Source organism: Oncorhynchus mykiss, chromosome 9 (assembly GCF_057628025.1).
Source record: "Oncorhynchus mykiss isolate SJ-2025 chromosome 9, ASM5762802v1, whole genome shotgun sequence".
Taxonomy (NCBI): Eukaryota; Metazoa; Chordata; class Actinopteri; order Salmoniformes; family Salmonidae; genus Oncorhynchus; species Oncorhynchus mykiss.
The window spans coordinates 61058551-61085043 of NC_143030.1; the positions used below are offsets into that span (position 1 = coordinate 61058551).

Genomic DNA, 26493 nt, shown 5'->3' on the forward strand with positions numbered 1-26493 from the left:
TCAGCTCAGGTATTCGGACCCAACCTTTCGGTTACATGTCCAACGCTAAGTCTCTCTTTCTCCTGACATTTTTTTGGAGAGACGCTGAAGGAGCAATCATAAAACAAAAAATATCCTTATGGGTTCCAGAGAGTTAAATGTATTGTAAAGTTAATTATCGAGGCTATTGACATATAAATATAGTTTAAAACGTCGATTACCAAATTACATTTAGTTAGAGCACTGATCATCTAAAAAAGAGCCTAGTATTTTCTTTCCCATTTAAACAAACACTGTACAAGTATGACTAGTTGAATGGAAATACGCCACTGTACATAAAGCACTGGACCAAATATAACGGAATATGTGCATTTTTTCTCAAATGACAAAGAAAGGACAGAATTATAATATATATATTATAATTAAATACTTCTAATGTCACCGCCACATATATATAATTGTTGTCAATGCTCTCCCAATAAAGGACAATAGAGGGTTTAAGCCGGAAGTTGATTTCAGCAGCAGCTTCCGGCCTGAATGTTCTCCATGTTGTTTTTTTGATGATGCTTCAAAACATTTATCTTTCGGGCTTTAGCTAATATTTTGCTAAAGTAACGGTTTTATTTTTTTGATCAATAAACGTGGTACGCAGAATTCCAAGAGGATAGTATGTCACGAGGATAGTAAGTGAGCGTATTTGGCTGTGAAGTTGTTTGCTAGCAGTTAGCTAACTTGTTGATGTTTCTCGAGTCAAACATTTCCGTTTTGACTGTTGCATAATTATACATTATATTGGTGTGGTAAGATTTCGAATGAGTTATGGCAGACCCAGCTAGGATAAAGACTGAATCCAACTCTGAGAATTCATTGGCTGCTAGAGAAAGCCCTAAAACCGAAGACACTGAAGAAGTGCCTGTGACCTCGGATGCAGACACCGAATCAAAAGATTCCTCCTCACAATCACTCAAACGCGAACACAAACAGGTAAGTGGCTTGTTAGAATAACTATATTGAAACATTGTCCCTACAACCACATTCAAGATATAGTAGTATATATCTACAATCCTTTGTTTACTTTGCATGACCTGCTGAAGGACTCTGTTGCTGGAGATGATGAGGATGAGGGAACCTCAGATCAACCAGCTTCCAAAAAACTAAAAGTGGAGCCTGAGAAGAAAAAGGAGAAGAGGCAAAAGGTTGACGAGGATGAGATACAGAAGATGCAGTAAGATTATGATACTGTCATTTGTGTTTGTTTGGTAACTGCACTATGACAATTATTTGTTGCAAGCATTCATACATATTTTTCCCTCTGGTGTTGTCCAGGGTTTTGGTCTCATCCTTCTCTGAGGAGCAGCTTAACCGCTATGAGATGTATAGACGCTCTGCTTTCCCCAAAGCTGCCATCAAGAGGGTAAGACCTTTAGGGACATATGTAATTATATTTAATCAGAATCAGTTCCATTTTAATATTGTATTTCAATATATGCTTTTCTTTACCTGGTTGATACAGCTGATACAGTCCATTACAGGATCCTCAGTCTCTCAAAATGTGGTTATCGCCATGTCTGGTATTTCCAAGGTCTTCGCTGGAGAAATAGTGGAGGAAGGTCAGTGAGGGACACCACTGAGTTAATATTGACTAGTTGGCCAGATATGAGATCTGGATCGTTTGTCTTGTATCTTCACCAACGAAGGCTTTGAAGCATTTTGACTACTCTGACATGCTTCTCTGTTTGGTCCTGCAGCTCTGGATGTGTGTGAGAAGTGGGGGGACACGCCTCCCCTGCAGCCCAAGCACATGAGGGAGGCTGTCAGGAGGCTGAAGAGCAGAGAGCAGATCCCCAACACCAAGCACAAGAACATCCTCTTTCACTGAGCCACTCATGCCCTGCTGATTATAGGTAGATCCAAGCGGTGATGTATTCACCTTTCAGATGGTGGCATCTTACACACCACTTTCATGTTCATTCTCTATTCCAATGTCCATTGGTTTGGCCATGAAGGCAAGTGCAGTATACTGTTGTCAGGAACTCCAAAGTCAACCTTTATATTTTAGGGCATTTCTTGGATATACTAATGGTCAATAATAAAATGACCACAGCATCAAGGTTTGTGCCAATGTTCTAAAATACATTTTATTTGAGATGTTGGTGAAGCATGGAAGTATCCAAAACTGGTCACTTCTAGTACTTCCTGGGAAAATGTTGTTTCAGTTAAACCATTTTATTAGACCTCAGGTCAATCATTTTGGGCCATATTTCAATAAATAAAAGGACACATTTGTTAATGATTTATCTTCTCTTGTTAGATGAAGACCAGTAAAGTCTCGTAAGATGAGCTTGTGTGTGCATGTGTCTAACTTTAAACCTGCTCACTGGCCAATAAATGCATAATACAACCATACTGAGTAAATAGTCACCCACCACCCTACACTGAATATAGATAGCACACAAATAATGACAAAGTTGGTTCAATAGTTTATCACTTTGAAACATTTCACATACTAATTTGGTTCACAGAACCAAGTTTAGTCTTATTCAATGATGTGATGACTTCTAAGCAAGTGTTACATAATACTGTCAGAGGGCCTCCCACAACATTAGTATCAGGAAAATATCAGGGATAATCCTCGGTAAGTGATTCACATTAAGCAAGTGCAATTTCTAGTGAACATACCACACTTAAGTGCAAATAATCCACAAGGTATAGAGCAAAATAACAGTTACAATGCATGCACTCACTCCTTCCACAACATTGATAATATTTTTGCAAAGTCATTCTGATGACGAAGAGAAAGCAGCCCATGTAGGGCGGTGCCGGGTGTCCCAGTCCCATACATCATGGTAACCCAAGCAAGATAAGGGATGCAGCAGAAGTGTAACTTGACAGGCAGTGAGGAGGGAGCTGGCTGGGGGCAGAGTGGGCACCCTGCTGTGAACAGAGAGGTACTAACAGGGTTCTAAGGAGGGGGTGAGGGTTGATTTTTAGACACACTTAGTCACAGTCAACATAACTGCATCCTTCCAACTGGGGATGTACTTTTCATTCCCCATCACACTGACAGCCAAGGCCATGCCAAAAAGCAAATATCAGCAAGAAAATTGGGGCGCTGATATTATTGAGAACGGAATCACTGCTTTGTTACACTGACTGACCTTGAGGGAATTTTCAAATACAAAACATGCAGGGTGGGAAAAAAACAACTATTAGACTATTTTTTTATAATCTTAGGCATTCGTACATAAAAATAAAAAACTTCCCTCTCAGAATATGGGCAAAACAGACTTCCTCCTATTGCTTCATGCTACTTCCCACAATTAGAAAGTAACACTGTCATTCATATTCATATTGGAAGGCAACCAGAAAATCAGTGGCATATTATTCTGACCACCAGAGGTCTCAAGCTACCACTCAGAAGAGAGTGGAGAATGATGCTAAAAGCTCAACTGAGGGTTGTGGAGTTATTAACTTGTTTTAGCACTGTACCACATACACAAACACGTCTCTTGATCCATTTGAGTTTCTCACAACTCACACTTGTTTTGCGGAATGTGACTTGGATCTAAGTAACGTTACTCCAATGTCTCTCCTCTCCCTCATCAGGACCAAATACTAATCTAAATACAAAAAAACCATACAAATAATACAATTTAAATACTTCTAATGTCACCGCCACATCATACCCTAGAATTGCTACAAAAATATATTATTAAAACATAACCACATCATTAAATAATACTAGAAATTATTCCAATTAGTACAAAGGCTTCACAACTTTTACATAGTTATAGAAAGGTACCCAATGGGTGGAATACATGAACAAATTGGCATTAATGCACCTGTCAGTTTTACTGTAGATAAAATGATTAGTATTATACATATATTGTGCATATATAGACAATTAAGATTCATTATCTCTATTCTTTGATATGATGGCTGTGCCACTAGTGTTTGTTTGAAATGGCTAGTAGATACACTGTCTAATGGAAAATAATTTTTAAGAAGACAATAGCTGCAAAAAGTTAAATTCATGTTACATGCCTGTAAAAGTTCATATCAAAAGAATAACACTACATTTCATCCATGCAGTGAGGTATTAGTAAATGCCTAGAATGCGTGTTTCTCCATGCAGATGAGTGAGTTAAGGAGATCAAGTAATACTGGTCTGAGGGCAGGGTACACCTCATGTAACAAACTACATGAGTTAACGTACCGCAAAAATTGTGGAACCTTTCCTCAAAAGGCATGCGTCATCTGAACATTAAACGAAGAATACAAATATAGTTTTACAGTCACAAAATGTGATACTTTTTTTATGATGCAAAGATAACACTGGGGAATGACCTGGTGTCTGAAAAAGTCTGAACAGTGTGGAGACAGCTTGCCCTACCCTCTGATACACAACCAATCAATCAAAGGGATAGATATGCAGGTTTGTCTTGTGCTCCCATTCACAGGAGCTCCATGGATACAGTGCAGTACTGCTTGAAGTCAAAGTGCTTTTCTTTCCCTACTTTTCTATTTAATACACTATGGTTCTAAACAATGGTTACATTAATGCATCTAAGATACCAGCTCCTAACTATACAGACCTACAGTTATGTACAACTATGGACAGGACCTACTTAACATTGACAAACAGTTTTATCTTTGAAGCTTTGTGGATGTTTGTAAACCCACACACCAAGATTCCGAAAACACTAGTGATCTTCACACAGCATGCCTGACAGTGATTTGTACAGGAAAACATATAATCAACAGACATCAATTACAACTCTGACTGTTCTCTGGCATATAAGACACAGTGCATATAATTAAGCAATACGGCACAATTGGTGTGGTATATGGCCAATATACCACGGCTAAGGGCTGTACTTATGCACAACACATTGGCCATATACCACAAACCCCCGAGGTGCCTTACTGCTATTATAAACTGGTTATCAACGTAATTAGAGGAGTAAAAATACATGTTTTGTCATACCCGTGGTATGCGATCTGATATACCACGGCCGTCAGCCAATCAGCATTCCGGGCTTTAACCACCCAGTTTATAAGACACATTTTGGCATGTGTTCTTAAAATCAAAGATACATGGCCATTGAGTTGCAGCCCAACAATGAGTTAACTATTCTCTATGGTGGTTTAAATTAAAACTGCCTTTGTACAGCAGAAGGGAACACGCTTAGATTGTCAGATGAAACTAGTACCTGTTATGTACCTCAGAGTGTAAAGAGTGACTTCAGTGGGGCTTCTTGTTAATACAAGGGCCCCCTATGTGTTCTCTGGAAGTGACACACTGTTTGTACAATTCATTACAAGAGCTTGAGCTTTCGAACTACCAGGGTGGATTCCACCATTGGGTGCTCATCTTTGTTGTTTACAAATTGTCATATGCCTGGGTCCAGACATTTCATTCAGTTCCTTTACTCCCTTATTGACGCAGTGTCAGTATATTGCCCTCTGCTGGTCGGCGGAGTAAAGCGGTCACAGGTCAAACATGGGGTCGTACTTCCTGACCTCCAGGAGGAGACGTTCTCGGTCAGTGAGGGCTTGAGAGAGGGCCAACTGAGCCTCCAATAGCTGGGACCCCAGGGATGGACTCTGGGATGGACTCTGAAGGGAAAATGTTGTCGGCTTTATTAGTTTTCACTTCTAGATAACGTTTCTCTGCTAGGGCAAGTAGCCAGATATCTATTCAGCTATAATTGGAATACCTGCTGCCTTGATTTGGCCCCTCATAGCCTTAACAAGATAACAAGAACAGGAGAACTACAACTGTCTCGTTGGCAACAGATTCTTCAACTATTACAACAGGAATACAGGATCTGTATAAGTAGATGGTAGATGGAATTATGGACTTACCTTCATCTAATCATCCATCATTTAACTTACAGCATTCCAGCTAAGCCCTATGAGTTTGTATTTCTAAAATCAACGGTTTCACACACATTTAAGGTAAAAAAAATATATAGCTACTGTAAGTACAATGCAACTATTGTAGGGACTGTGCTATCATAAATAAACACCATTTATGCAACGCTTTCATTTTACACGGTGATGAGAACTAGCCTAATCCTTACTCACCCTAACACAATCATGTTTTTGTTAACAGCTTGTGCTGTCTGTTTATCTTGAGTCATTATCTTGAGTTCATTAACCCTGTAATAATCTGTAATGGGTGAGTGAGCCAGAGAGTCAGTGGTTATAGAGAATGTAAGTATTTAGGTTTTTGAATGCTCATACCGTGCTCTGCTGTGGTTGGACAGAACAAGAACTGTCTGGTTTCTCCAAACATACCACAGCACCACCTGCAGAGTCTGGGCCTGCACCACCTGCAAGACCGACAATATCTATTTAAAAAACAGATGACTCATAACTGTTATTCCATATCAATCAAGCAGTGAGAGACAAAATAATTGTAATCATAGTGATACTCAAAGGCATGTCCGTGTCCTCTCCCCCAATCACCTTTGATTCTAAACAAGCCATCATCAGAGCGCTCCAGAACCACCTGGTCTATGGTAAAGGTGGCAGGTTGGGGCTGGGGGGCCGTCGGGTAGATCTTGGGACCATCATCCTAAACAGGAATGAACTGGTTAGCTCCATGGATGGCATGGATAACAGACTAACTGTCATTTATTCAATCGGTCTCCTATGGATCGCTGTTGGGGTCTTACCACATTTAAAAACCATAGGGTGCACGTCAAATGACGTTATTTGACCCCAACAGAGTTCCATAGTCTCCCTGTGCCCCCAGCTGACCTTCAGAGTGATAGTGATATTGTCCAGGCGGATCTTCATGGGCTGGACATCAGCACTGAGCTCATCCTCCAGGAAGGGCCCCAGGGTAGCCAGGGTGGAGGCCAGGAGCTCCGCCCGACAGCCCTGCACACTCAGCTCCAGGTGACCTACCAACGCAGAGAGGGGACCGTGCCGTGCTGCAGAGGGACCCATCTCTATTCGCATGCCCACCACTGGAGCTGACCTGCAGCCCTGTCTCTGTCCCAGGGTGGACCCACCTGGAGATTAGGACATCAAGGAAAGCGTGAGTTATATAGTCAGAGAATGGGTACCACAGATATGGATCCCTGCCAGTCTGTTGGTTTCCACGATGACGACTTGTGCATGTCACTTGGTTAATTGTGGGTTCTTGACTGGCTCAGGAGTCAGAGTTTTGAAGCGCAGACTCTGAAGCATGAAGGACAGACATGTGCTTCCGCTGGTGTTGTGGGTCCGGTTGTGCGGGAATGGTACTTTGATCAGGCTGCAGTTAGACGGTTGTTTCTGTCCCTCTCAAAGTGGTCTACTGCTGTGTGGGTTTTGGAGTGCCAGGTGGATCGGTTCGAGGTGATGTCTGTGAGTTGGCTGGGCTGGATATGGCAGAAATTGAGGTTGTGTTTAAGGTTGTCTTTGATGCACTTTTTGGGTCGGCCTGTCTCATGGTGCCCCTGCTGCTGCTCGCTAAAGAAGATCCTTCTTCAGAGACGATGTTGGGGCATCCTGATGGTGTGGCAGGTCCATCGGAGCTGTGTCTTAATGATCTTAGCTTTAACTCTGGTGCTGTTAGATTTCTGCAGTATCTCCAGGTAGGACACCATGTCTTGCCACTGGATACCCATTATAGATCTCAAAGATTGTGTATGGAATGTCTCCAGCTGTTTGACCTGGAGACTTTACAGGTTCCAAGTTTCACAGCCATACAACAGAGTTGTGACAACTACTGCATTGTAGATTTTCATATTTGTGGAAAGTGTGATGATTTAGTATCCTGTTCCTCAGCCTCCCAATGACTGGCTTTCTTTCTGGATTCTGCTAGTTATTTATTGGTTGAGTGAGCCATCCTTGGACATGGTGCTCCTCCCAGATATGTGAGGTGGTCAAAAGAGGTTGAACAGCACCGGGCCCCAAGACACATTCTTACTTGATGCTGTTGGAGATGGGAAAGGCTTATCACCACCACAGTGGATCTGGCCTTGAATTCCATCACTGAGTAGGATGTTGACTAGTTTTTGTTGCCTAGATGCTCATAAAGATCTAAGTGGTTCGTCCAGGTGATGTTGGATGGCCTTTTGGGGCATCAGGTTTATGGCTGAGGGGTCGACAGTGGATGTTCTGTTCACGTGATTGTCTAAAAGTAGCATTGAGTCTTCAGTTGTAACATTGGATTGAGAGAGTAAGATGATTACATGAGTCATTATGTGACTATATGAGTATGAGTGATTCACCGATGGAAGAGAGAAAGTAAGAGTAGGTTGGAAGCATTCTTTAACAAAAAGAACAGCTATTATTGGAGACGTTGAGCGACAGTGGCTGGTGACAGTTGTTCAGTTAGACTGATGCTACAGTAAGGTGCAGTGTCTTTAGCTAGATACGTTCTATTTCATTCTGGATGACTGTCACGAGGCATTGTTTATTATCCAAATCCAGTGAAAGCACTGCCACTGGCGGTCATCCAGAATGAAATAGAACCATTGTTTTTTTTCCCGTAACTTGAGGTTACCTGACATTTGTCTGGCCAGCAGGTCAGAGACCCTTACGTTGCCCATCTGTCTGGAGGTGAGATGCTGGACCTCCACTGCCACCACCAGGTCCTCTCCCTTCAGGTCCGCCACACAGGCAATACCACTGAGCACCAGCAACAACACAGAGGCCTGCACAGCACAGTACAGGACAAGTAGTTACCCACAATAAGAATTATGCATTACCTAACTTACAAGTACAGTATGATTCCCGACCATCCCTCCATTGCATATACAGTGAGAGTGCTGACTAGGTCTGTGGCGGTCCTTACATTTAGTCAGCCAGTGATTATCATGCAAATAACTGCTGGTGTTAATTGACCGTTAATTAACATAAACATGTTTATCATCTCCTGGCTTCCACACAAGCCACTGATGCAGACCGTTGGAACATCTACATTTTAAAAAGTCTAATCTATTTAACAAATCCATCACAATAAATCAATTATTTATTTTAGACAGGTCTAAAGAAACATGAGAAAATGTATCCTATTTCAGAAGAACAGAATAGCATATGCCTGTGGGCTACACTAGTTCATTTAGCATACAAGATTTGCTTAGAATTCCATGGCATTATTTTTATATTATTTTATAGTATGAAGAATCCATTGAACATCGCTGAATAAAATAGAAAGGATATGTTCTCCGAATGATTTCCGAGGGAGTGAACACAGGCAGCTATTCTGTGTTGAGAAACAGACCCTCCTATATACTTCATTTGGAGTTATTTATGCAACTTTAGTTGTGATGCAAATGTTAGTTATGCTATACAGTATGTTTAGATTTATTATTCAGTCTAAGGCTGCATGATGCAACTCTTGTGATAATTTGAAAAAAGTTTAGCTCTGCTCTGTTTCTTGCACAGGCTGCACACACAGACATCAGTCAATTTGACAAGCATTTGATAATATTCTCACCCATCAGACTATGGGTGGCCTACAACAACAAAACATTGCGAATGGAGGTTACGTGTGGTTACGTTTTTAATATGCAAGCATAGGCAGCGCATCCATTTTCCTAAAGTAAATTGAATTGCCAAAATGATATAGCCTGCTTAGCCTACTCCTGTCTATACAGAAATAAATTAAAATACAAATCGTAGGAAAAACATTGTTTGGAAAGCAAATGGTTATTGCTGTAAAGAGAAGACAAAGAAAAGACTGATCTGTATTTTAAATAAAAATTCTCAACTTAATTGAGCAAACAACTGTATAGCCTATCTTATTGGCACCAGTGGAGATCATGGCAATATCCCCAGTGAGTGCGCATTGCACATATTCACTATTTATCACTGTTGATTCAGTGCTACTTAAGTTTGTTTTTTGACAATAATTTACTCCTCTAGTTTCCATATTCCATTTGTGTCTCCCTATCTCGTAGGCCTCCCTATCTCCCTATCTCGTAGGCCTCCCTATCTCGTAGGCCTCCCTATCTCCCTATCTCGTAGGCCTCCCTATCTCGTAGGCCTTCCTATCTCCCTATCTCGTAGGCCTATTATATGGACAACGTCGTCTTTATTGATCTGTTTGTCAGTGTCACCAGAGTAGGCTACCGTGTAATTTATTGTATTAAAAAACATTCTGCTAATGTCTCCAGTCATATAGGGTGTAGTAGAATTGCATGAAATGTGTTTATAAAAAGCTTCATGTTCCCATGCAAAGAAAGAAGAAACGTATCTGGTATAGCCTAGGCCTACTCTACGCTATATGCGCTCAGCCATCGAACAGTCTTTTTTTACAAACAGTGATTGAGTTATATTACTAGCCTAAATTATGACTATCAAATCTACTCATTACATTATGAATAATAGTAGGCTATCTTGCAATCTACTGCAGAGATAGCCTGCAGAGTTCTGTCATACTATCCAGGTCTGTGCCCAAACAATTCGAGCTTCTACTTTTAAAAATCCACCTTTCCATAAACAAGTCTCTCAACATTGCCGCTTGTTATAGATCCCCCTCAGCCCCCAGCTGTGCCCTGGACACCATATGTGAATTGCCCCCCATCTATCTTCAGAGTTCGTACTGTTAGGTGACCTAAACAAGGATATGCTTAACACCCCGGCCGTCCTACAATCTAAACTAGATGCCCTCAATCTCACACAAATGATCAAGGAACCTGCCAGGTACAACCCTAAATCCGTAACAATGGGCACCCTCATAGATATCATCCTGACCAACTTGCCCTCTAAATACACCTCTGCTGTCTTCAACCAGGATCTCAGCGATCACTGCATCATTGCCTGCGTCCGTAATTGGTCCGCTGTCAAACAAACCCCCCTCATCACTCACTGACCCTAAAACACTTCAGCGAGCAGGCCTTTCTAATCTAATTGCCCTGGGTATCCTGGAAGGATATTGACCTCATCCCGTCAGTAGAGGATACCTGGTTGCTCTTTAAAAGTACTTTCCTCACCATTTTAATTAAGCATGCCCCATTCAAAAAATGTAGAACTAAGACCAGATATAGCCCCTGGTTCACCCCAGACTTGACTGCCCTTGTCCAGCACAAAAACATCCTGTGGCGTACTGCATTAGCATCGAATAGCCCCTGCGATATGCAACTTTTCAGGGAAGTTAGGAACCAATATACACAGTCAGTTAGGAAAGCTAAGGCTAGCTTTTTCAAACAGAAATCTGCATCCTCTAGCACTAATTACAAAAGTTTTGGGACACTAAAGTCCATGGAGAATAAGAGCACCCCCTCCCAGCTGCCCACTGCACTGAGGCTAGAAAACACTGTTACCACCGATAAATCGCGGCCCTTGCAGAGAAAGGGGAACAACTACTCTAAGTCAGAGAGCAAGTGACGTTTGAAACGTTATTAGCGCACACCCCACTAACTAGCTAGCCATTTCACATCGGTTACACCAGCCTAATCACGGGAGTTGATAGGCTTGAAGTCATGAAGAGCTGCTGGCAAACGCACAAAAGTGATGTTTCAATGAATGCTTACGAGCCTGCTGCTGCCTACCACCGCTCAGTCAGACTGCTCTATCATATATAAATCATAGACTTAATTATAACATAATAACACACAGGAATACGAGCCTTAGATCATTAATATGGTAAAATCCGGAAACTATCATTTCGAAAATAAAATGTTTATTCTTAGAGTGAAATACGGAACCGTTACATATTTTATCGAATGGGTGGCATCCATTAGTCTAAATATTCCTGTTACATTGTACAACCTTCAATATTGTGTCATAATTCCATAAAATTCTGGCAAATTAGTTCGCAACGAGCCAGGCGGCCCAAAATGTTGCATATACCCTGACACTGCGTGCAATGAACGCAAGAGAAGTGACACAATTTCCCAAGTTTAATATTGCCTGCTAACATGAATTTATTTTAACTAAATATGCAGGTTTAAAAGTATATACTTCTGTGTATTGATTTTAAGAAAGGCATTGATGTTTATGGTTAGGTACATTCGTGCAACGATTGTGCTTTTTTCGCAAATGCGCTTTTGTTAAATCATCCCCCGTTTGGTGAAGTTGACTGTCTTTGTTAGGAAGAAATAGTCTTCACACAGTTCGCAACGAGCCAGGTGGCCCAAACTGCTGCATATACGCTAACTCTGTTGCACAGAACGCAAGAGAAGTGACACCAATTCATGATAGCAGGCAATATTAACTAAATATGCAGGTTTAAAAATATATACTTGTGTATTGGCGTTGATGTTTATGGTTAGGTACACATTGGTACAACGATAGTGCTTTTTTCGCAAATGTGCTTGTTAAATCACCCGTTTGGCGAAGTAGGCTATGATTCAATGATAAATTAACAGGCACCGCATCGATTATATCCAACGCAGGACAAGCTAGATAAACTAGTAATATCATCAACCATGTGTAGTTAACTAGTGATTATGTTAAGATTGTTTTTTATAAGATAAGTTTAAATGCTAGCTAGCACCTTACCTTGGCTCCTTGCTGCACTCGCATAACAGGTAGACAGCCTGCCACGTAGTCTCCTCGTGAAGTGCAATGTAATCGGCCATGATCGGTGTCCAATTGTTATGATAACTTGAAATCGGCCCTAATTAATCGGCAATTCCGATTAATCGGTCGACCTCTAACACCTACCCTAGACAACAGCACTGCACCCCCCGCAGAAACTTGCCCAAGTCCCCCCCGCTTCTCCTTCACCCAAATCAAGACAGCTGATGTTCTGAAAGAGCTGCAAAATCTGGATCCTTCAAATCAGCTGGGCTAGACAATCTGGACCCTCACTTTCTAAAATGATTTTCCGAAATTGTTGCAACCCCTATTACTAGCCTGTTCAACCGCTCTTTCGTATCGTCTGAGATCCCCCAAAGATTGGAAAGCTGCCGCGGTCATCCCCCTCTTCAAAGGGGGAGACACTCTAGACCCAAACTGTTATAGACCTATTTCCATCCTGCCCTGCCTTTCTAAAATCTTCAAAAGCCAAGTTAACAAACAGATCAACCATTTCGAACCCACCGTACCTTCTCCACTATGCAATCTGGTTTCCAAGCTGGTCAAGTGGTGCACCTCAGCCACGCTCAAGGTCCTAAACGATATCATAACATCCATCGATAAAAGACAATACTGTGCAGCCAGCTTCATCAACCTGGCCAAGGCTTTCGACATCAACCTGGCCAAGGCTTTTGTCAATCACTGCATTCTTATCGGCAGACTCAATAGCCTTGATTTCTCAAATGACTGCCTCACCTGGTTCACCAACTACTTCTCAGATAGAGTTCAGTGTGTCAAATTGGAGGGCCTGTTGTCTGGACTTCTGGCAGTCTCTATGTGGGTGCCACAGGGTTCAATTCTCGGGCCGACTCTTTTCTCTATATACATCAATGATGTCGCTCTTGCTGCTGGTAATTCTCTGATCCACCTCTACGCAGACGACACCATTCTGTATACATCTGGCCCTTCTTTGGACACTGTGTTAACAAACCTCAAAACGAGCTTCAATGCCATACAACACTCCTTCCGTGGCCTCCAACTGCTTTTAAATGCTAGTAAAACTAAATGCATGCTCTTCAACTGATTGCTGCCTGCACCCGCCTGCCCGACTAGCATCACTACTCTGGACGGTTCTGACTTAGAATATGTGGACAACTACAAATACCTAGGTGTCTGGTTAGATTGTAAACTCTCCTTCCAGACTCACATTAAGCATCTCCAATCCAAAATTAAATCTAGAATCGGCTTCCTATTTCACAAACAAAGCCTCCTTCACTCATGCTGCCAAACAAACCCTTGTAAAACTGACTATCCTTGACTTCGGCGATGTCATTTACAAAATAGCCTCCAACACTCTACTCAGCAAATTGGATGTAGTCTATCACAGTGCCATCCGTTTTGTCACCAAAGCCCCATATACTACCCACCACCGCGACCTGTATGCTCTCGTTGGCTGGCCCTCACTACATATTTGTCGCCAAACCCACTGGCTTCAGGTCATCTATAAGTCTTTGCTCGGTAAAGCCCCGCCTTATCTCAGCTCACTGGTCACCATAGCAACACCCACCAATAGCACATGCTCCAGCAGGTATATTTCACTGGCCATTCCCTTCCAGTTCTCTGCTGCAAATGACTAGAACGAACTGAAAGCTTGAGACTTATATCTCCCTCTCTAACTTTAAGCATCAGCTGTCAGAGCAGCTTACCAATCACTGTACCTGTACACAGCCCATCTGTAAATAGCCAACCAAACTACCTCATCCCCATATCGTTCTTTTTTTATTTAATTTTTTTGCTCTTTTGCACACCAGTATCTCTACTTGCACATCATCATATCTATCACTCCAGTGTTAATGCTGAATTGTAATTATTTCGCCGCTATGGCCTATTTATTGCCTTACCTCCCAAATCTTACTACATTGCACACATTATACATAGATTTTTCTAATGTGTTATTGACTGTACGTTTGTTTATCCCATGTGTAGCTCTGTGTTGTTGTCACACTGCTTTTATCTTGGCCAGGTCGCAGTTATAAATGAGAACTTGTTCTCAACTGGCCTACCTGGTTAAATAAAGGTGAAATAAAATCTTACATAAGTCTGTAAATGAGATGATGCCTGGAATGCTTTATTATGAAGGTTCCTTTTTATGGTGAAAATTTGCTTCCCCTAACTTGAAACTCACACGTCACCTATGTATGCCAGCAATAAATATATCAGAACAAGAAAGCTGGAATCCTCTTTTAAAAAATGGCCAGTCCAAACTCTGTTTTCACATGCGATTACGCAATGACTGGGCTTATAGGAACACGTTTCACTAGGCTCTGTGCTCTCTAACCATGTTCCAGGGCTCCTAGGCCTAGAGGCTCTGTGCTCTCTAACCATGTTCCAGGGCTCCTAGGCCTAGAGGCTCTGTGCTCTCTAACCATGTTCCAGGGCTCCTAGGCCTAGAGGCTCTGTGCTCTCAAACCATGTTCCAGGGCTCCTAGGCCTAGAGGCTCTGTGCTCTCTAACCATGTTCCAGGGCTCCTAGGCCTAGAGGCGCTGTGCTCTCGAACCATGTTCCAGGGCTCCTAGGCCTAGAGGCTCTGTGCTCTCTAACCATGTTCCAGGGCTCCTAGGCCTAGAGGCTCTGTGCTCTCGAACCATGTTCCAGGGCTTCTAGGCCTAGAGGCTCTGTGCTCTCTAACCATGTTCCAGGGCTCCTAGGCCTAGAGGCTCTGTGCTCTGTGCGACTAAAAAGTCACAAATAAAGGCATATGCTGTTTCTTGATGCTGGGCATCATTCACAAGTGATAGGCTAATCTGGTCACCCATCAGACTATTCTTAATTTAATCTTGTCTTCACATATACTAAAGAATATATGTGTGAAATTTGATTTGATTTAGAATGGACCATTATCATGCGCCTGTCACCACAGGGGCAGGGAAAGAAAATGTCATCTATGCACATAAATAGTGAATGGAGGATGCTGTTCCCACGGTGCATTTTAATGCCAGTCATGTAGGCTATACTCCTGTTGTAAAGCAAAGCAATGTGCTTAATATTAGGAGAGTTGAGAAATAAATATAGTAATGGGCTCTCATGAAGTGTTTGATTTGATTTTCGATTGCATTTTCATTTATGTCAGAATGACTAGAGGGAAAATAGATCGCTGAGTACCAGGTCATTAGCGACTAGCAGTTAGCAAGTTTGATAGGCTACTAATGACCATCAGCAGCATCAGAACGCAGTTTTGGAGAAGCTTAGTTACCATGACTAAACGGTCAAGTGGAATTTGACTGCGGTCATGACTCGTGACTGCCAGTGTGGTGGTAATACGGTCACCGTAACAGCCCTATTTCTGACAATGCCTCTACTGTCGATCTCTGTAATGTCACACTAGACAGTGTGTGTATGTAAAATGGGACTTACTGTGTCCTGTGTGATGTCCTCAATGCTCTGGGACAGGGAGCTGCTCAGGTCGGCTGATGACCCTCCCTCTGTCCCCGGGGCAGCGCTGCCTCCACTGTCCATGGGCCCAAGGGTGCTGTTGGGTCGCATCATGGACTCTACTCCTGACTCTGAAATCACAGAACAGAACACACAGGGGCAAAGAAAACGCTTACTTATGACCAGACTTTGACAGTGGGATTCAAGACTAAGCAGCCTATTGTTTTGAAACCCTGTTACTAGCGAGATAGATACTGTTTCTTTTCAAATGTTCTGTCTTTGTGTGACTGTTCTTGTCTATCAGTGTTTTGTTACTTGTCATGTTTTCTGTTTTTGTCTGGACCCAAGGAAGAATAGCTGCTGCTTCTGCAAAAGCTAACAGGGATCTGAATAAATCAATAAAATATTGATACAATATGCATCTATGTTGTGGAGTTTGGATAAGGAGTTACCATCCATGAGAATGTTGTCACTAGAGTCGCTGTCCACTGAGAGGTGGTCGTCGGGCAGGCTTCCGTCCAGGATGGCGCTGTCAAATGAGTACTGTGAGAGAGACAGCTTCATGGACTGGAGCCGCAGACTGGCCATAGGGCATCCCTCCTCGGGGCGCTGCTCCCTACACAAACAGAAAACAGGAAACAGCAGTTATGGTCATTCACACCAGTAAAACCACACATCCATACAGTTGACACTATGGACTTGATAGACCTTAACCATATGGTGTAATGACAACAGCAAAGCAGGAGAGCATGCTGGGAAACCTACTTGGCCTGTGTAGTGAACAGCTTGCTCATCCCTGACCCGCGACTCATGAAGCTGAAGGCATCTTTTGTTATGGAGAACGCCCCTTTAGTCAGGTCCAGGGAGGCACTAAAGGCATCTTTGGTGACGTCCTTGGTGGCGGTGAGGGCGTTGGACAGCTCTTCCTCCAGGCTGAAGGTAGAGGGGTCCCTAGACAGGAGGGAGGGATGGTGTTCAGGGGAGAAGGGAGGAGAGGGGACAGGACCATCCTCCTGGGTTGTCTCCCCCTCCATGACCTCTACTGCCTCGCTGGCCTCCTCTACCACACCATCCACTTCCTGCTCAATGGGAGGAGAGCTGTTGACGGTGGCAGTACCATTTCCTATCCCACTGTCCTCAAGAGGGCCTGGCGATGTAGCCTGGTGAGTGGGGGAGAGGTCGGAGTCTGTCAGGCTGGGGCTTTCAGATCCTGGGGTGTGGGCCTCCTCCTCCTCTGGCTCCATGGCTGCAGGTGGTAGCAGGAGCCCCAGCTCCACTGAGTCCATTAGGAGGGCTAGGCACATCGTAGGGGGCTCAGACTCCTGGCCCCTGGCCTGCTTAGCGTCCCTGGTGTCCCGGCCCAGTTCGCCCCCCAGCCTGGCCAGGGTGTCCTTCATCCGCAGCAGGGCCACATACTGGTAGTGGTTGAGCCACACTTTGACCGGTGTGATGGCCTGGGCCAGGAAGTGAATAGAGGCCACTGGAGCCTCCTTTTTACTGTCCTGGTTGTGGTGGTCAGGGTTGGAAGGGAGCTGGTTCTCCTGCTCTAAGGATCCATGGTTGGGATCTACAGGAGCTGGTTCACTGGGAGAGGAGACCAGGGAACAGCCCTTAAACGCACATGGACGACATATCCACACAGACATGGTGAAAGGCTCCACGAAGGGGTGAGCTCTGCCCTTGTTGCTTTTCCGTGCCCCCTCGAAGCTCACGGACAGGCGGGAGAGACTTAGGGACCAGACGTCCTTGGCCCGGAGGGGCCTCATCTCAGAAAAGGGCAGGGGCTCCATCTCCAGGGAGTGCTGGAGGAAGGCAGAGGGTAGGGGGAGAAAGGCGCTCTGGTCTCGGGGGAAGGAGCAGGGGGGAGGGGACTGGAAGAAGTGGCAGGTGGAGAAGCTGCTGTAGGTGGCGTTGAGGTCGGCCCGGGTGCCGTGTGGGGAGTGGCAGGTGTTGCTGAGGACAGTCTGGGGAACAGTGATGTTCAGAGACTGGGGCCTGTCTTGGTGGTCCATGATGGATGACTCCAGGGGAATAATCAACTGCAGACAGACAGGGCGAGGCACAGAAACAGTCATCTACTGACCTGATACATTAACCTAACAATAACATAAACTCCAACGTTTACATGATGTGCCCCTAGAGAGAAAACTGCTCATCATAAAGACACAAGCCACATTACAAAATGGTGAAGGGCATACATTTTCAACCAATTTTCATGAACAACACTAACTGTTTGCAACATTTCCAATGACTTAGAAGTTGCATAATGAGCTGCAATACTCTGCTGCTAAAAGGGACACAGCCTGCAACGATGCAGCTCTCTTCCTCCTGACAACTTGGCCTGGTTTCATTCATTCAATCTCACCTTGATCTGTGCTGCGTCCATGCGGATGTCCACGTGCTCCTCTGCCTTGCTGCCGTCCTGGAGTTGGTAGAAGGCTTTGACCTGCTCCAGGGTACGCAGCAGGCCCCGCGAGAACAGGTTGACCCACAGCAGACTGGCTGGGTCTAGGCACAGCTGTAGGCCGTTCAGCTGGGCATACAGGTTAGTGTTGGGCACTGGGGAATGAGAGGGGGATGGAGAGAGGAGCATTTGTTCAGTTGTTGTAAGATAATATTCTAATGGTTTCTTTTGTTCCAAAAAAACGGAATATTAAAATCAGAGAATCTGCAAGAAAATACTGTTTCAGTAATTTACTAAGATAATACCAGTTTACTATAAAACACACAATGTGGTCAGCTCATACCAGGCAAACCAGGGTTGTCAGGGAAGTAATACTCTGTGAATTGCAGGTGGATGGCTGGTATATTGTCTGCTAGGTTCAGGGCCTTGCGGTTACAGGATATTAAGGACTGGGTCTTCTTGCTGTGGCGTCCCCCTGTAGACACCTGTGTGAGGGGATGGGGTGGCAATAATGATTCATATGAAATTGATCTCTAAAGTGCTTTTCTCACATCGAAAATGTAACAATCGGCAGGAGTGAAGTAATGAGTTTTCTGACTGTCAGAGTGAACGGAACTCACAAGGATCTTAATTACTCAATGCAGTACTAACTATACACCAGGGTTCCGTAAGACGGCCCAAATTCAGCCCGGGGGTGATTTTATTCGGGACCCCCAAGCTCAAAGTGATTTCAATTTAGGAAATCTGTTCCCAAGTATTCACATGCATAAATACAGGCATCTGCGATCGTATCTCAATGTAAATAGGTTTGAAATAATTCTGTTTTTGTCAAATACGATACCTGTTTGACTTTCTTACAGTCAATTTGCAGTGTACAAATGATCTAACTATGTTCCGGCCCCCCGACCATCGTTCAAGGAAATATTGGCGCACGGCTGAATGTAATTGGGGACCCCTGCTATAAATCATCGAATGCAACATTTTTTCCTTTTTTTTTTCAGAGAAAAAAGGGAACAACTTTCAACTCAACCCAAAAATACCCATAATCATGTCATGCTGCATGTTAAATCAGTTGTATTCTATGGCTGGATAATAAGAAACTACTGAGCTTTATTTGTGGTGGCAGGGGTTTTCTACATCACAGCTGACATGCTTTAGGGTGGTCGAGCATGACGAGGTGAAAAGGATTTCCTCTCTTAAGCGGTCCACACAGTTCATGCACGTCGATTTGCACTTGGGAGGAATACGATTTTTTGGAGCAACGCACACCTTTTGGTAACATGATACTTTGCCTGTCCATGAAATAGCAACATTCACAAGGGGGCGACAGCAGAGATGTTATTTCTGTTGTCTTCCCATTTGTGGTAAATGCAAATAAGAATGATGTTGAAAACATCCCCACTGTAAACTAATCTGAAAGAAAACCAACTGCATATTTATTAATAATAGTATGTAATGTAATGAATGATGTATGAATGAATGATGTAATGAAAGTTTAGGTTTGTTTTACATTACCTCTTTTTGTGCCTGCCAATAGGCTGTAGGCTACTTGCTAGCTGGCTAAAAACAGAAAGCAAGCACAGTCTCACCTGATGGATATCAAGGTCGTCCATTCGTACCACCACACAGCTAGAGCGGAGCCTCTTCAGAGGATTCCCCGGGGGAGGAGGTGCTATTGAGTTCCTCCTGGAGCTCTGATCCCTGTCAGGGGGGCTGGGCTGTCCATCTGTGTCAAGAGAGAGACAATTGGGGCCTGATAATGACACAGTGAGGACAAAAAGACCACATCAAACATTCCTGTTCAGTATCTATCAACGCCTTCTCTCTTTCCTTATTAATAACTTAACTTACACAATGTAGCTATTCTCATCACTAGGTACAGGTCTGTCTGTTGGTGTATCAGATCCATACTACAGTAAGATAACCTGGTAGTGAATCTCACCGTGAGCCCTCTTGGCGGGGGAGTCCTTGGCCTGGTTGGGGATCTCAGAATGTGGACCAGGGATACCTGACGCCTCCACCCTCCTCTGGAACTCCTGCAGCAGTCTGCAAGCCCACTGGGCTCGGGACTCCATTGCTCCACAGTGACGCTCCCAGTGCTGACAGCCATCAGCTGCAGGTCAAATGTTATTTTTATTTTATTTAACTAGGCAAGTCAGTTAAGAACAAATAATTATTTACAATGACGGCCTACCCCGGCCAAACCCTAACCCGGACAATTCTGGGCCAATTGTGCGAAGTTCTATGGGACTCCCAATCACGGCCGGTTGTGATACAGCCTCTATAGTGACGCCTCTAGCATTGAGATGCAGTGCCTTAGACCGCTGCGCCACTCGGGAGCCCTACGTTATGTCATACAAAGGTCATTCATTAGAGTTATACAATAGGGTTCAGTGCATCCCCAGGGTTATTATTGAAAGAATCCCATCTCTCATACTAATCAAAATATAAAAAAACATACCAGTTATACATATCAACTTCTCCAAAGATTCTGTTTTACTATTTGATCTGGGATTTTGCATGATTGCGCAAGCAAACCAATCCACTCTCCCTTAAAATGGGTTTTCTGTAATTGTGTAACAGACCAGTAGTACCGATGAAGTGAAGAGCAGAGTTCTGGAAGGGATTGTGGTGCTTTATACATTCTATAGTTGAGGAATTCCACTGAGAATAATAGCAATGGGCATGCAACCTTCTCCATCCAGGCTATTAGTTTGCATGAATGAATGTCGATGAGGCTTACTAGAAGTCTGAATGGAGGTTGAACTTTCAGTGGGAGCACTATCTAGACAGCAGTGAATAAACATGAACTCTAATTATAACAAATAGGAGCACGAGTCTCTTGACAGAAAGGGGGAAGTACACCAGTGTTTCCTCTGGAAAATGTTGTAGCAGTGGGACGAAAAGGTTGCGGGGAAGGGGGGGATCATTTTTTGAAGTAGGACTGAGAAGCATTTTGTTACGTTACAGCCTTGTTCTAAAATGGATTAAATAAATAAAAAATCCTCAATCTACACACAATACCCCATAATGAAAAAGCAAAAACAGGTTTTTAGAAATGTATGCAAATGTATTACAAATAAAAAACGGAGCTCAGGTGCATCCTATTTCCATTGATCATCCTTGAGATGTTTCTACAACTTGATTGAAGTCCACATGTGGTAAATTCAAATGATTGGACATGATTTGGAAAGGCACACACCTGTATATATATGGTTCCACAGTGACAGTGCATGTCATAGCAAAAACCAAGCCATGAGGTCAAAGGAATTGTCTGTAGAGCTCTGAGACAGGATTGTGTCGAGGAAAAGATCTGGGGAAGGGTATAAAAAAATGTCTGCAGCATTGAAGGTCTCCAAGAGTTTGCTAAAAGGCACCTAAAGGACTCTCAGACCATGAGAAACAAGATTATCTGGTCTGATGAAACCAAGATTATACTCTTTGGCCTGAATACCAAGAGTCACGTCTGGAGGAAACCTGGCACCATCCCTACGGTGAAGCTAGGTGGTGTCAGCATCACGCTGTGGGGATATTTTTCAAAGGCAGGACCTCAGACTGGGGTGAAGTGTCACCTTCCAACGGGAAAACTACCCTCAGCACACATCCAAGACAACGCAGGAGTAATAAAAAATGTGAGTTTAAGTTACCTGTGATGAATGTTGAAAACAAAAACTGTAATTTCTATATGCAGGAAATCTTATTTTAATAATGGGTATGGTAAGAATTGACTACCAAAGTGCGAGTCATAATTCCCATGACACCTTCCAGCAAAATCTGAAAAGTGGTTCCTTCATTCATTTATTCCATAGGATATTTTTAGATTCCCTTCAAATAAAGTCTGTGTTTCATGTAGGCTTACACCACCTTGTCAATTTGATATCTGTGTAGATATCCATAGGACAAGGTAACTCTGAACAATATTGGCCAAATATAAACAAATATAATTTTTTTTGTGGGGTAGATTTATTAACATATGTTTACAAACATTACCTTATCCTAGCGAGATTTACAAGAGTTTCAAAACACCTAGGCGGTTTAAGTCTGCACGAAACGCAGACCTTATTTGAAGTAGATCAAGACATTCCCCATGGAAGACATGAATGGTAAAATAACGAAGGAACCCCTTTCATGTTCAGCCGCAGGAATTATGAATTATTTCCATACCATTTGTATTTCATATACCTTTGACTATTGGATGTTCTTATAACCACTTTAGTATTTCCAGCCTAATCTCAGGAGTTGATAGGCTTGAAGTCATAAACAGCGCTGTGATTCAAGCATTGCTAAGAGCTGCTTGTAAACGCAGTAAATTGCTGTTTGAATGAATGCTTACGAGCCTGCTGCTGCTTACCACCGCTCAGTCAGACTGCTCTATCAAAGATGTAATCGGCCAATGTAATCGGCCATAATTGGCATCCAAAAAGGCTGATTACCGATTGTTATGAAAACCGATTGTTATGCCGATTAATCAGTTGACCTCTAATTAAAACTGTTGTTTTCCCCATGACTGCATTTTTGTGCATTGACTGCTTGTCAGAATGCACGTTTCCCTCCCTATGGCACTCGTAACGTGAATGCTCAAGAGGAATCTCTCTCTCACATAGCACACACAACAACAAGCTGACAAGATAAATCGGTTAACTATTCCACTATGGGGTTATCTGGTTTTTCTATTCCTTACTCGTTTTGTTTGCAAAGGAGAAGTAAATGTGGACTGTTCTATCATCTTCCAAGTGCGCCTCGGCAGAAATATTTTGTCATGTTTCATATTATTTTGCCGTAGCGCAGCACAATATATAAATGACTGCAGCGGAAACACTGAAGTACACTCACCGGGCCGGTGGATGGGGTAGTAGTCAAAACCCAGCTTGCGGAAGGTCAACTGCATTGCACCCTGGGAGCCAGGAGGTGGAAGCTCATCTGTGTGACATGAGAAGTCAGAGGTCAAAAGCTTTGTTCACCTCTGACAACTAAATTCCACCATCAAGATCTAACTGACTAATTGTTTTAATTAAAGAGTATTAGGACAACCAGAAAGTATAGATTGGATCTCTACAGGCAGAAAAGGTCATACTCTCTGAGGGTGTCTCAGGGGGAGTAGGATATGCAAAAACAAATGTCCATTTCGCACCACACACTTGTACAGGTTACACACTTGTACATGTGTGAAACAGGGAAAATAGATTTGACCTTTGTTATAGGCTAATTCTGTGCACTAACATTTTTGGGGTGTCTGTGGGATAGTCTGTGGGACTAACCGGGGTCTGCTGAGGAGCTGTCGTTGCATATGTGCAGGTCTAGACGAGAGATGAAGGTGTGGTAGGAGGACTCTTTGACGTCGTGTTGATCAAAGTACTGGTCCAGGGTACTGGGTACACCAACGCTGGGAGGGGGTGAAGGGTCTGTCCATAGATTGTGGATACCAGGGGATGGGGGTGCAGTCTGTAACACAAAATCATACCATTATTATCTCTAACTATCACAAAGACTATTATAATATCTAGACCAGCCATACTCAACAGGCGGACCCAGAACGGGGTCATTACCGACCATGGGTCCCAACACATTTTGGAAATTAGTCAGGCTTTTACCTTAGGCTACTGCTGTTGAGAGTAGTTAGAGTTTGAAATGTGGTAATGCATGGGCAGTTTGTCATTCACTGACAGAACTTATGAAGCTACTTATAACCTGTCAGAAATGTCCAGTTGATCAACTAGCTCATGTTAGCTTTGTAGGTAAAATATAATAACCAGTCATCTAAATCTTCTAATTACCATGGCCAGCCTGTCCTGACCCTGAGCCCGCCCACCTGACCACTCTGCCTGCCCCTGAGCCTGCCTGCCGTCCTGTTCCTTCGACACGGTATGCATCTGGGTCTTACCTTTATCCTGATTAAGAGCCTCGACCGACCCCAAGAGGGCCCCCATTGATTTTGTTGAGTCAATCAAGTATCATAAAATGTTTGATTTACTCTAACAAATGGGGTGTGAACAGTTTGGGGTTACATGCATTTTGAGGAGGGGTTTGTGGGAGAGGTGAAGAATGTTTTTTACGCCCCATTCTCCGGGAGAGAAGCTGCCCGGGGGCTAATCCAGCTTCGGCAGGACTCCTGCAGTGTGGCTGACTATGCGGTGGATTTCCGCACATTGGCAGCGGAGAGTGCTTGGAACCAGGAAGCACTGTTCAATATGTTCCTGCACAGAGTCTCGGAGGAGGTCAAGGACGAGCTTGCTGCTCAGGATATCGATTCCCTCATCGCTTTGACCATCCAAATCGATGGGCGACTACAGGAATGACGGAGGGAAAGGAAATTCAACTTCGCTCGCACGTCCAGGGATTCCACCTTGCCTCCGAGTCATCCCGTTGCCGAGAGAACCCAAGGCCTCCAGATCTTCCCCCAGAGTCGCCGGAGACGGCTGAGTCCCCGCTTCCCGAGCCTATGCAACTAGGTAGAACTGGGCTATCACCAGCGGAACGGCAATACAGGATCAGCATTAAGAATTGTCTGTATTGCAGGACTCTTGGTCATTTTGTGTCCTCTTGTCCTTTAAAGAGATCAGGCTCACTGGTAGGAATGAGTACTTTGGTGGGTCATATGGAGAACTTTCCCACTTCCCTTGCTCGCACCCCTGTTCATGGCATTCTGCTGTGGGGAAGCCAGTCTAAAACTCTCCGGGTCCTCATTGACTCTGGGGCCGATGACAGTTTTTTGGATGCTACCCTGGCTTCCGAGCTGAACATCCCCACTCAGCCCCTTTCCACTCCCATGGAAGTTAGAGCGCTGGATAGGTGCTCTATAGGCCAGGTCACTCATATTACCACTCCCATCAACCTACGGGTGTCAGGGAATCACAGCAAGATTATTCAATTCCTGCTCACCAAGTCTCCTCAGATTCCCGTGGTATTGGGATTCTCCTAGCTCCAGCGACACAATCCCCTCATCTACTGGTGCCATCATGGGCTGGAGTCTGTTTTACCACGCCCAGTGTCTGAGGTCAGCGCAACCTGCCCCGGGACGTCTTCCTGGGGGCTCGGAAGGTGCCCCGGACCTCTCCACCATTCCCGTGGAGTACGAGGACCTTCAGGAGGTGTTCAACAAGGCCCGGGCCACTTCAAAATCCGCCGCACCGACTATATGACTGAGACCTTCTACCTAGCACCACTCCGCCCCGGGGACGACTGTACTCGCTGTCGGGACCGGAGACCAAGGCTATGGATACCTACATTGGGGACTCCCTAGCTTCAGGATTTATGCGTCCTTCGTCCTCTCTGTGCCCGTGCATCGACTACCAGGGACTCAATTACATAACGGTGAAGAACCGCTACCCGCTACCAGTCATCTCCTCGGCCACGAGCTGCTCCAGGGGGCCACCGTGTTTTCCAATCTGGATCTACAGAACGCCTACCACCTGGTGCGGATACGAGAGGGGGATGAGTAGAAGACCGCCTTCAACACGGCCAGCGGCTACTATGGGTATTTGGTCATGCCATTTGGCCTCACCAACGCCCCTGCTGTGTTCCAGGCTCTGGTGAATGATGTTCTCCGCGACATGTTGAACCAGTTTGTCTTCATCTACATTGATGACATCCTCATCTTCTCTCGCTAACCCCAAGAACGTGTGCTCCATGTCCGACAGGTTCTTCAACGCCTCCTGGACAACCAGCTGTTTATCAAGGCAGAGAAGTGAGAGTTCCATCGCTCTGGCATCCCCTTTCTTGGGTACATCATCTCTGCTGGGAGTGTCCAGATGGATCCTGGTAAGGTGAGAGTGGTGGATTCCAGACAATCATGGATTACAAAGGGATAACCAGCCAAGTCACAGACACAGTGTCTTGCTCCTGGACAAGCTAAACACCTTCTGCACTCGCTTTGAGGATAACACAGTGCCACCGACGTGGCCAGCTTCCAAGGACTGCGGGCTCTCGTTCTCCATGGCCGACAGGAGTAAGACATTTATTTAAGCGTGTTAACCCTCGCAAGGCTGCTGGCCCAGACGGCATCCATAGACGCTCCCTCAGAGCATGTGCAGACCAGTTTACAGAAATATTAATTTTCTCCCTATCCCAGTCTGATGCCCCCACTTGCTTCAAGATGTTCTTCATTGTTCCTGTACACAAGAAAGCAAAGGTAACTGAACTAAATGACTTTCACCGTGTAGCACTCACTTCTGTCATCATGAAGTGCTTTAAGAGGCTAGTTAAGGATCAT

General features: G+C 44.1%; 2 protein-coding genes across 2 annotated transcripts in view; one reads left to right on the forward strand and one right to left on the reverse strand.

The window, feature by feature from the left end:
• Positions 1-455: 455 nt before the first annotated feature.
• Positions 456-2383, forward strand: taf11 (TAF11 RNA polymerase II, TATA box binding protein (TBP)-associated factor). The gene is made up of 5 exons (XM_021616309.3): positions 456-963; positions 1074-1204; positions 1306-1393; positions 1493-1589; positions 1728-2383. The coding sequence occupies exons 1-5, from the start codon at positions 799-801 to the stop codon at positions 1856-1858; spliced, it is 612 nt and encodes a 203-aa protein (XP_021471984.1). The 5' UTR covers positions 456-798; the 3' UTR covers positions 1859-2383.
• A 64-nt stretch (positions 2384-2447) lies between these two features.
• The window catches only part of LOC110532419 (bridge-like lipid transfer protein family member 3A), a 61495-nt gene continuing 37449 nt past the window's right edge, over positions 2448-26493 (reverse strand). Inside the window, exons 8-21 of the mRNA XM_090184830.1 lie at positions 23543-23726; positions 23118-23204; positions 20227-20397; positions 19874-20010; positions 18628-18769; positions 18246-18439; positions 16646-17919; positions 16333-16496; positions 15863-16011; positions 8486-8636; positions 6748-7004; positions 6454-6562; positions 6229-6317; positions 2448-5598 (exon numbers count right to left, since the gene is read on the reverse strand). Of these exons, the coding sequence (XP_090040956.1) occupies positions 5470-5598; positions 6229-6317; positions 6454-6562; positions 6748-7004; positions 8486-8636; positions 15863-16011; positions 16333-16496; positions 16646-17919; positions 18246-18439; positions 18628-18769; positions 19874-20010; positions 20227-20397; positions 23118-23204; positions 23543-23726 (3237 nt within the window). The 3' untranslated portion in view covers positions 2448-5469. The remainder of the gene's footprint in view (positions 5599-6228; positions 6318-6453; positions 6563-6747; positions 7005-8485; positions 8637-15862; positions 16012-16332; positions 16497-16645; positions 17920-18245; positions 18440-18627; positions 18770-19873; positions 20011-20226; positions 20398-23117; positions 23205-23542; positions 23727-26493) is intronic.